The following is an 11,521-nucleotide window of genomic DNA, read 5'->3' as shown; positions in this document are numbered from 1 at the left end:
GCATGGGTGTATGGGAACCCGTTCGATAAGAGGGGCACTAGAAGGGCAACAATTGGCATAACAAATAAGCATGGGTGTATGGGAACCCGTTCGATAAGAGGGGCACTAGAAGGGCAACAATTAGCATAACAAATAGGCATGGGTGTATGGGAACCTGTTCGATAAGAGGGGCAGAAGGGCAACAATTGGCATGGGTGTATGGGAACCCGTTCGATAAGAGGGGCAGAAGGGCAACAATTGGCATGGGTGTATGGGAACCCGTTCGATAAGAGGGGCACTAGAAGGGCAACAATTGGCATAACAAATAGGCATGGGTGTATGGGAACCCGTTCGATAAGAGGGGCACTAGAAGGGCAACAATTGGCATAACAAATAGGCATGGGTGTATGGGAACCCGTTCGATAAGAGCTTAAATACTATATGAAAATGCATTACTATTCTAGTTCTTGTACCTTGTACCATGTCATCAGTTGCACAGACAACACCAACATCTTCAGAGTGTCCGCAGTTATTAGTTCCCCATCCTGCGTTCGGGCAGTCTTCAATTGATGTCTCTGTTCCTTCACAGTCAACATCATCCAAATAAATGTTTCCTTCACCTATTGAAAGGATTTAAGAGCAATATTGATAATCATCAGTATGAGAGACCAAGTATAGATCCTTGAGGAACACCTGGGAAATCAAGATTGATTCATGGACATCTTGAAAGGAAACATACACAGGATTAAGATCCTCCCTGAAACTGGTACCACTTATACCCGTCAACTATCAACATAAAGGACCAAGTACAACCCTTGAGGAACACCTGAAAACAAGATTAACATTCACGAACATCACAAGCAAATTAAAAACAATACCTTCCCCAAACTCAGCATCAGCTGCCACCCTGACTGCTCCGTTGCTAAAACCAAGCTGTCGGCAAACTATGTTAGCTTCAGTTTGATCCCATAGATCATCACAGACAGTTCCCCATTCACCGTCTCCCCTGCGGACTTCAACTCGACCAAGGTTAGGCTCCGATTGTCCAGCAAGTCTCACTTCAAAAGCAACGGACTGGGCTAAAACAAAGTAAAAGACCAGTGAAAATATATCAAACCCAAGTGAGGAGAAAAATTTCCCTTAAAAAACTGTTTGCAGTATCAGTGATAATTCTCATTTATACAAAACAAGGGTCATAGTTTTATTTTCTTGCATATATCTGTCACTTACTGTTACAGATGACTCCAGCATCCTCCGAGTGGTCGCAGTTTTCCTCACCCCAACCGTTACTGGGACAGTCTTCAAGTCTTTCTTCATCTCCTATACATTGTACATCATCAAGGAAAATTTGTCCTGTCCCTGCCCCAAAGCCAGCTCTTAAAGAAACATCGGAAATCCCAGAGAAGCCCAGTTGTCTACAGACGACATAAGCATCGGTGATGTCCCAATAGTCATCACAAACTGTTCCCCATTCACCTTGATTGAAGACTTCAACGCGACCCTCGTTACTGTTCTCGCTACCCACCAGTCGCACTGTCACTTCAGGCACTACAAAAACAGTTAAAACAAAACCAAATGCCAGTGTTGTTTGTGTGTGGGTATTTGCAACGCAACCTGCTCAACAGTTCTGTGTAGTTGTAGACTTGTGGCAAGTCGTTTATGGTCTGTCGCGGTGAGATAGTTGAGTCATGGTGGTGGCGTAATGATTTAGTGAGACTCAATCTAAGTTTGTAAGGAGGGTGAATGTGGACAAAACTACAACTTTTTAACAAATGGCATCTGAGCTAAGGCTCGGGTGTTTTTTGTTGTGGGGCATTGGGGCTTAAGCAGGGAGTAGTGCACACCCAGATAAAATGGGATCCCATTGAAAATTTGAATGGAATTAATGGGATTCAATGAGATTGGTGTGGAATTTGAGACATATTCAATAGGATCAAATGAGATCGACAGCACAGGGGATCCTATTGTCGTACCTTCATTCAACATACAGATAACACCAACGTCTTCAGAGTGAGCACAGTTGCTAACTCCCCATCCTGCGTGGGGGCAGTCTGCGATTGCTGACTCCGTACCCACACACTCAACATCATCCAACAGAATATCTCCAAAACCTACAAGTATTACAACAGTATAGAGACGACACTCAAACAAAATACAAGAAGTGGACCAAGTATGGACCCCTGAGGCACATTTCGAATCAGTTAATGGATGGTATAAAAACAAATACTTTTTATTAATATTATTATTATTATTTTTGTTGTTGAAGGCCACTTCAAGGTGTGGACTACAATCAACCATTTTTTACATGGGCCATTGCCACCTACTCCTGGGACTGGAACAGGGTTACCCCCTTTACAGTCCGTTGTGATGTAGACTTGGACTATCATCCATCAGAAGCCTGGCAGGTAGAGCAGAAAGCACTACCCCCATTTTTTATGAAGCAAACATGGTTTAGTGCTTAAAGACACAGGTGTCATCTAAGCAGTAATAATACCTTGGCCAAATTCCGAGAACGCTACAGTCCTCACTGCTCCATTGAAACCAAGCTGTCTGCAAACCACATCAGCGTCGTCTTGATCCCAGTAGTCATCGCAGACTGTTCCCCACTCACTGCCATTAGCTCGGACTTCAACACGTCCAGCAGAGTCTGATCCACCGACAAGCCTCACAACAGCATTGTCTGGGCCTGTTGACTCTAATACATACACCAAGAATTCTGGTCAATTCATCAACCGACTATTGCTCATCAACTATCACCATGATTGTGTAATGCTATATGTTTGAAGGGTATTTGATATTTTCAAAGCTTTGTGTTTTTGTTGCTTTGTCTGTTTTCTGACCTACATAATTCACACCTACCTACATAATAATGTACTTGTAAGTAACCTGTACACGTACCTGTCTTTATGACTGCCATCATGAAATCAATGTTTAGTGAATATTCATTCTATACTAGAGAGATTGACTAAGTCTTGCACAAACAAGTGCTACAAACAAACATGGATCGTTTGTTGAATGTTGGACCCAAAGTGGCTACTCAAAGGTTAGTACTCAGTAGGCACAAAACAGTCCACTTTAACTACTTGGCCAGCCAATTAGCCGGACGAGCTCGTTCCCTGCTATGAGAGCTTATGGGTTCAAACAACCTCCAAGTTCTCAATCAGTGCTCTCAGACATAAAATTGGCTGCACATTGGAAGTCGTGAAACCTATGGACTAGCAGTGGCTGTAAACCTTGTCAACCCTTAAATGGGCGATCATACATCTTTCTTCAAATCTTTGTTGCTTCAAGTGCCTTGAGTATTTTACTTTATATATGTGCGCTATTAAGAGTACACAGTATTATTATCACACTTCTGAAACAATCCAGTTTATGTGAATATGCTCTGATTGGACTCCCTGGCAGTCCGACAAACCAGTCTAAGTACACACGTTGGAAAGTTATCCGATAAAAATGTATCAATCTCTAAATATACCCATTGTCACCTAAACTAGGAAGAATTCCAACTAAAATGAAACAAAAGCAATGACTAGAACCCTTTCTTAAGGAGTCATAGCCGAGGTGAAACTAAGTTGTACCTGTTTGGCAGACCACACTAACATCTTCTCTATGGGTACACCTTCCCGTATCCCACTCTCCAAACTCACATTCCTCTAAACTGCTCTGTGAGCCAGAACAATCCACAGCATACAGAATGGGGCTGTCTGTGCTTACTCCCCCAAACTCATTTACTGCTGCAAGTCGACCCAGTCCAAAGAATCCAAGTTGTCTGCAAGCAACGATCGCTTCATCTTCTTCCCATTGATCATCGCAAATGGTCCCCCATTCACCTTCCCGGTAGATTTCAACACGGCCGCTATTCTCTGTTGGTCCATCAACCAGGCGGATTCTGGATGTCAATTCATTACCATCAACACCACCAACAACGGTTTCACCACCACCACCACCACCGGCTTCACCTTTACAGCATGAGAAAAAAAGTAATATGTGACTGGTAGCAAAGGGTTGTTTGCAATGCTATGCCAAATAATAAGTTCTCAATCTAACTATGGACAAGAATCTGTGTCAGTAGGTGACAAGTAAAGTGTAATGCTACGCCATATAATAAACTCTCAATCTGACAATGGAATAGAAGCTGTAATTGAAAAGCAAAACTTGATGTACCTGTTTGACAAGTTATTCCTACATCTTCAGAGTGAGTACAAGCAAGGGTATCCCACAGTCCCCAACCACAGTCTTTTAGCTTTGCTTCATTTCCAGTACATATTACACCAGCAAGAATAGGACCTTCTCCTTGTCCATACTCCGCTATGCCATCATTTCTGTAGAGTTCACTGTAGCCGAGTTCTCTGCACACCACAGCTCCATCTGCTGGGTCCCAGATATTGTCACAGATTGTTCCCCATTCACCGTCATTAAAAACCTCAACTCGACCAGACTCTGGACTTGAACCACCAACAAGACGCACCCCTACCTCAGGTAGTGGTTCTACAAGGGTATTAAAGTTAAGCAATACACAAATTAGTGTAGATCTAGAACTTGCCTTGGCACTTTCAACGAGGCTAGCTGCAACTTCACGTCACAGTTGAAATTTACAGCTATGTTTAAAAAAGCAGCTTTATAACGAAATGGTCTTAGTTCTTAGACTGGAGTCCCCTACAGCTTACAACAAAAGAGGTGTTATGAGTAAAGAGATACAAAAGATGGAGGACTGTATTCTGATGAAAGAAGAAAAGTGAGGAAGAATAAGTCCTCAGTGGTAAGTAATTAGCTAAACAAGAATCATATTCTAAAAATGATAACAACCAAGGTAAGAGAAAAGGGTCTTTAAATCAACTTTTCTAAATTCCAGGTTTTTATATTTGACTGTTTCAAAGTGGACATGGTATCTTTTAATGGTCGGATGTTAAAATGTAGTTAGCTTTGATTAATGCTTCTAGTATGTTTGTAGATAATGAATCATTTTACTGTTTCTTACCTGTTTGACAGACAACCCCAGCATCCTCAGCATGAGTACACCTCGTTGTTCCCCAATCAGTACTTTCACAATAGTCTAGTGAGCCTTCAATTCCAACACAATCCACACTATACAGGATGGGGACACCTGCGCTACTAACAACTGCAAACTCGCCCATGTCTCCAATTCGCTCTACTCCGCTGAATCCAAGCTGTTCACAGGCGACCCTCGCCTCACTACGACCCCATTCATCATCACAGATGGTCCCCCATTCACCTTCTCGGTAGATTTCAACACGGCCGCTATTTTCATTTGGACCACCAGCCAGGCGGAGTGTGGTTATCATCTCACCACCATCAACACCTTCACCACCACCAGCAGCTTCTAAAGGGGATGAAATGTGTCAAGCTCCTATAAGTATCCATCAGCAGGGTTTGTATATTATCATTTTGATGGTTCTCTTGCAACTTACCAATGCAGATGACTCCGGCATCCTCCGAATGTCCACAGTTTTCATCTCTCCAACCTCCACTGGGACAGTCTTCAAGTCTTTCTTCATTGCCTGTACATTGTACATCATCAAGGAGAGTTGCTCCCACTCCTTCCCCAAAGCCAGCTTCTATAGAAACATCTGAAGCCCCAGAGAAGCCCAGTTGCCTACAGACGACATTAGCATCGGTGATGTCCCAATAGTCATCACAAACTGTTCCCCATTCACCTTCATAGAAGACTTCAACACGACCCTCATTACTGTTCTCGCTTCCAACAAGGCGTACAGATACATCTGGCACTGAAAATTGAAGGATAATATTCTGTAAGTAAAAGCTCCCTAGCAATCAAACCATTTGACCAGTTCTTAATCTTTCACAACTAAGAGACAATAACAGTTCACTAGAGTAAAAGAAGGCTGTAGTTTTAGACAGCTTTAGACATTTATCTTTTTAAAGAATAGTCAGTGCATGTTCAAATTGTATTACTTAAAGTTACATCCATGACGTGGGACTGACATGTCTTCACCAGTTTGAACTAGTTTTCACAAGTTTGAACCAGTATTGAAATGGTATACTGCTAAAGGACAGGTACAAAGGCAAACTAAAGAGGCCTCATTGGTAAACCTAGTGATGAACCAGTTAGAACCAGTATAGACTGGTAGGAACCAGTAAGTATGCACACTAAAGAGGTTTCATTGGTAAACGAGGTGATGAACCAGTTAGAACCGGCAATAGAATGGTAGGAACCGGTAAGTATGCACACTCAAGAGGCTTCATTGGTAAACCAAGTGATGAACAAGTTAAAACCAGTATAGACTGGTAGGAACCAGTAAGTATGTTTTCTAAACAAGCTGTAGATTGTATTCAAATAACCCAGTTTTACCTTCATCTGATCGGCAGACAACCCCAGCATCTTCAGAGTGACCACAGTTCCCTTCTCCAGGTCCTAAGCTTGAGCAGTCTGCAATTGTCGTCTCAGAACCAGTGCATTGAACATCATCCAAGAGAATCAAACCTTCGCCTATTTCAAAAGTGAAAACACAACACACAAAGGTTTGTGAAAAGCGTTTTTGATACAAAGATTGTGGATCGGATCACTTGGGGCTGGCTCGAAGTGCACTGACGTCAACACACAAGAAGGGTGAGTAATCGTTCTATTAGCTCATGGCAGGGACTCACCCATATGCATATTTTGTTTGCAGGAAGATTAATTATTGAGTAAGTACCTACACACGTTCGTCCCGGAAAAAAAAGAAAAAGGCCACCAAGATAAGCACAACTGGGTCAACCCAGGGAAACTAATTAAATACCAATAGAAAAAACACTGGAACAATACCTTCACCAAACTCAGCACTAGATGCAGCCCTTAATGCTCCACTTGTAAAACCAAGTTGTCTGCACACCACATTAGCATCATTAAGGTCCCACAAGTCATCACAGACGGTTCCCCATTCACCCCCATCAATCCGGACCTCAACACGCCCAGCGTTTGGAACTGATCCAACGAGTCTGACATCACCAGTTGAGGTTGTATCTGTAGAGGAGGTTTCTTCTGAGGGGGTTTCTTCTGCGAGGGGGGAAAAACAAATAAGTTTGTAACCCTCTCCCTAGCCCGTCAGTAAGGTACAAAAAGGGTAACCTGGAGGGATAGAAAAATCCGCCAACATCCCAGTTTCTTACATGATCAACTGGGATTCAAGTTTGATCATCCAGCAATCGATCAATATCCTATTGGAATTTCAAAATAATTCTTCTAAGATGTGGCAAAACTCCAAGCAAAATTCCAATATGTATCCCACCCAAAACCCCGCCGGTTAATTAATTTTTGGAAATGGTTAACAACTAAACCTCCCTTCTCATGATTTGTCAACAGCTAATACATACATAGAGCTATGCATATTTACAGTTAGTTTTCTCATTGCCATGTTGTTGCTGTTTTTCATTGTTATTATTTTCAATTAGGTACAAAGTGATTGTTCTTAACCTGCTTGGCAGATGACTCCGGCATCCTCCGAATGTCCACAGTTTTCTTCTCTCCAACCTCCACTGGGACAGTCTTCAAGTCTTTCTTCATTGCCTGTACATTGTACATCATCAAGGAGAGTTGCTCCCACTCCTTCCCCAAAGCCAGCTTCTATAGAAACATCGGAAGCCCCAGAGAAGCCCAGTTGCCTACAGACGACATTAGCATCGGTGATGTCCCAAACGTCATCACAAACTGTTCCCCATTCACCTTCATAGAAGACTTCAACACGACCCTCGTAACTGTTCTCGCTTCCAACAAGGCGTACAGATACATCTGGCACTGCAAATTGAAGGATTATATTCTGTGAGTAAAAGCTCCCTCAGCAATCAGACTATTTGACCAGTTTGTATTCTTAATCTTTCACAACAACGAGACAACAAACAGTTCACTACAGTCAAAGAAGGGTGGAATTTCTAACAGTTTTAAACGTTTTTTTTTTCAGAATGGTCAGTGCATGATCAAAATGTATCACTTAAATTTACATCCACGACGTGGGACTGACATGTTTTCACCAGTTTGAACTAGTTTGAACCAGTTTGAACCAGTATTGAAATGGTATACTGCTAAAGGACAGGTACAAAGGCAAACTAAAGAGGGTTCATTGATAAACCAGTTAGAACCACTGTAGACTGGTAGGAACCAGTAGGTATGCTTTCTAAAGAGGGTTAATTGTTAAACCAGGTGGTGAACCAGTTAGAACCGGTTTAGACTGGTTGGAACCAGGTGCAAACTCAAGAGTCTTCATTGGTAAATCAGGTAATGAACCAGTTAGAACCAGCATAGACTGGTAGGAACCAGATGCAAACTAAAGCGGCTTCATTGGTTAACCAGGTGATGAACCAGTTAGAACCAGTATAGACTGGTAGAAACCAGTAGGTATGCACACTAAAGAGGCTTCATTGTTAAACCAGGTGGTGAACCAGTTAGAACCGGTAAAGACAGGTAGGAACCAGGTGCACATTCAAGAGTCTTCATTGGTAAAATCAGGTGATGAACCAGTTAGAACCAGCATAGACTGGTAGGAACCAGTAAGTATGTTTTCTAAACAAGCAGTAGATTGTATTCAAATAACCCAGTTTTACCTTCATCTGATCGGCAGACAACCCCAGCATCTTCAGAGTGACCACAGTTCCCTTCTCCAGGTCCTAAGCTTGAGCAGTCTGCAATTGTCGTCTCAGAACCAGTACATTCAACATCATCCAAGAGAATCAAACCTTCGCCTATTTCAAAAGAGAAAACACAACACATGAGATGTGAATAATGTTTTTGATTATTAAGTGCTTGCACAAAACTGTCTCCAAAATGGAAAATCTGGGTTTGTTAACCGTGTAAAACTGTTAAACTTCATCTCCCAAAATAGTTCCATCATGGAAAAACTTACACTGTAAAAATGGGTTGATCAGGAAGCCTTTTTAATGGCACAGAAAATATTTGCAATAATCCTTGTCCCAAGGTGTTTGCGTTTGACAGGGTTGAGAATACAGTTCAAATAAAAGCAAAAAAGCAATACCTTCACCAAACTCAGCACTAGATGCAGCCCTTAATGCTCCACTTGTAAAACCAAGTTGTCTACACACCACATTAGCATCATTAAGGTCCCACAAGTCATCACAGACGGTTCCCCATTCACTCCCATCAATGCGGACCTCAACACGCCCAGCGTTTGGAACTGATCCAACGAGTCTGACATCACCAGTTGAGGTTGCTTCTGTAGAGGAGGTTTCTTCTGAGGGGGTTTCTTCTGCGAGGGGGGAAAAACAAATAAGTTTGTAACCTTCTCCCTAGCCCGTCAGTAAGGTACAAAAAGGGTAACCTGGATGGAGAGAAAAATCCGCCAACATCCCAGTTTCTTACATGATCAACTGGGATTCAAGTTTGATCATCCAGCAATCGATCAATATCCTATTGGAATTTCAAAATAATTCTTCTAAGATGTGGCAAAACTCCAAGCAAAATTCCAATATGTATCCCACCCAAAACCCTGCCGGTTAATTAATTTTTGGAAATGGTTAACAACTAAACCTCCCTTCTCATGATTTGTCAACAGCTAATACATACATAGAGCAATGCATATTTACAGTTAGTTTTCTCATTGCCATGTTGTTGCTGTTTTTCATTGTTATTATTTTCAATTAGGTACAAAGTGATTGTTCTTAACCTGCTTGGCAGATGACTCCGGCATCCTCCGAATGTCCACAGTTTTCTTCTCTCCAACCTCCACTGGGACAGTCTTCAAGTCTTTCTTCATCTCCTGTACATTGTACATCATCAAGGAGAGTTGCTCCCACTCCTTCCCCAAAGCCAGCTTCTATAGAAACATCGGAAGCCCCAGAGAAGCCCAGTTGCCTACAGACGACATTAGCATCGGTGATGTCCCAATAGTCATCACAAACTGTTCCCCATTCACCTTCATAGAAGACTTCAACACGACCCTCGTTGCTGTTCTCGCTTCCAACAAGGCGTACAGTTACATCTGGCACTGAAAATTGAGGGATGATATTCTGTAAGTAAAAGCTCCCTAGCAATCAAAATATTTGACCAGTTTGTATTCTTAATCTTTCACAACTAAGAGACAACAAACAATTCACTAGAGTCACAGAAAGGTGGAATTTTTTACAGCTTTAAACATTGATCTTTTTCAGAATGGTCAGTGCATGTTCAAATTGTATTACTTAAATTTACATCCACGTTGTGGGACTGATATGTTTTATTAATAATAATAATAATTTATAATGCGCCGGTATCCATCTAAAGATGCTCATGGTGAGTGACACAATAAACGGGAAAAAGTTTTCACCAGTTTGAACTAGTTTTCACCATTTTGAACCATTATTGGAATTGTATACTGCTATCGGACAGGTACAAAGGCAAACTAAAGAGGGTTCATTGGTAAACTTAGTGATGAACCAGTTAGAACCAGTGTAGACTGGTAGGAACCAGTAAGTATGCACACTAAAGAGGTTTCATTGGTAAACGAGGTGATGAACCAGTTAGAACCGGCAATAGAATGGTAGGAACCGGTAAGTATGCACACTCAAGAGGCTTCATTGGTATCCCAAGTGATGAACAAGTTAAGACCAGTATAGACTGGTAGGGACCAGTAAGTATGTTTTCTAAACAAGCTGTAGATTGTATTCAAATAACCCAGTTTTACCTTCATCTGATCGGCAGACAACCCCAGCATCTTCAGAGTGACCACAGTTCCCTTCTCCAGGTCCTAAGCTTGAGCAGTCTGCAATTGTCGTCTCAGAACCAGTGCATTGAACATCATCCAAGAGAATCAAACCTTCGCCTATTTCAAAAGTGAAAACACAACACACAAAGGTTTGTGAAAAGCATTTTTGATACAAAGATTGTGGATCGGGTCACTTGGGGCTGGCTCGAAGTGCACTGACGTCAACACAAGAAGGGTGAGTGATCGTTCTATTAGCTCATGGCAGGGACTCACCCAGATGCATATTTTGTTTGCAGGAAGATTAATTATTGAGTAAGTATCTGCACACGTTCGTCCCGGAAAAAAAAGAAAAAGGCCACCCAGATAAGCACAACAGGGTCAACCCAGGGAAACTAATTAAATACCAATAGAAAAAACACTGGAGCAATACCTTCACCAAACTCAGCACTAGATGCAGCCCTTAATGCTCCACTTGTAAAACCAAGTTGTCTACACACCACATTAGCATCATTAAGGTCCCACAAGTCATCACAGACGGTTCCCCATTCACCCCCATCAATGCGGACCTCAACACGCCCAGCGTTTGGAACTGATCCAACGAGTCTGACATCACCAGTTGAGGTTGTATCTGTAGAGGAGGTTTCTTCTGACGGGGTTTCTTCTGCGAGGGGGGAAAAACAAATAAGTTTGTAACCCTCTCCCTAGCCCGTCAGTAAGGTACAAAAAGGGTAACCTGGAGGGATAGAAAAATCCGCCAACATCCCAGTTTCTTACATGATCAACTGGGATTCAAGTTTGATCATCCAGCAATCGATCAATATCCTATTGGAATTTCAAAATAATTCTTCTAAGATGTGGCAAAACTCCAAGCAAAATTCCAATATGTATCCCAC

General features: G+C 42.1%; 1 protein-coding gene across 1 annotated transcript in view; it reads right to left on the bottom strand.

Moving 5' to 3' along the window:
- Positions 1 to 11,521, bottom strand: part of LOC117288817 — a 61,375-nt gene that overhangs the window by 18,467 nt on the left and 31,387 nt on the right. Inside the window, exons 38-54 of the mRNA XM_033769667.1 lie at positions 11,059 to 11,289; positions 10,608 to 10,745; positions 9,612 to 9,932; positions 8,964 to 9,194; positions 8,536 to 8,673; positions 7,412 to 7,732; positions 6,764 to 6,994; positions 6,311 to 6,448; positions 5,409 to 5,726; positions 4,958 to 5,320; positions 4,144 to 4,467; positions 3,558 to 3,938; positions 2,474 to 2,674; positions 1,953 to 2,090; positions 1,210 to 1,527; positions 858 to 1,058; positions 453 to 599 (exon numbers count right to left, since the gene is read on the bottom strand). Coding sequence (XP_033625558.1) covers positions 453 to 599; positions 858 to 1,058; positions 1,210 to 1,527; positions 1,953 to 2,090; positions 2,474 to 2,674; positions 3,558 to 3,938; positions 4,144 to 4,467; positions 4,958 to 5,320; positions 5,409 to 5,726; positions 6,311 to 6,448; positions 6,764 to 6,994; positions 7,412 to 7,732; positions 8,536 to 8,673; positions 8,964 to 9,194; positions 9,612 to 9,932; positions 10,608 to 10,745; positions 11,059 to 11,289 — 4,140 coding nt within the window. The remainder of the gene's footprint in view (positions 1 to 452; positions 600 to 857; positions 1,059 to 1,209; positions 1,528 to 1,952; positions 2,091 to 2,473; positions 2,675 to 3,557; positions 3,939 to 4,143; positions 4,468 to 4,957; positions 5,321 to 5,408; positions 5,727 to 6,310; positions 6,449 to 6,763; positions 6,995 to 7,411; positions 7,733 to 8,535; positions 8,674 to 8,963; positions 9,195 to 9,611; positions 9,933 to 10,607; positions 10,746 to 11,058; positions 11,290 to 11,521) is intronic.

Source organism: Asterias rubens, chromosome 4 (genome assembly GCF_902459465.1).
Source record: "Asterias rubens chromosome 4, eAstRub1.3, whole genome shotgun sequence".
NCBI classification, from domain to species: Eukaryota; Metazoa; Echinodermata; class Asteroidea; order Forcipulatida; family Asteriidae; genus Asterias; species Asterias rubens.
Note: the sequence above shows the minus strand (reverse complement) of the source record. Positions and strands in the feature narration are given on the sequence as shown.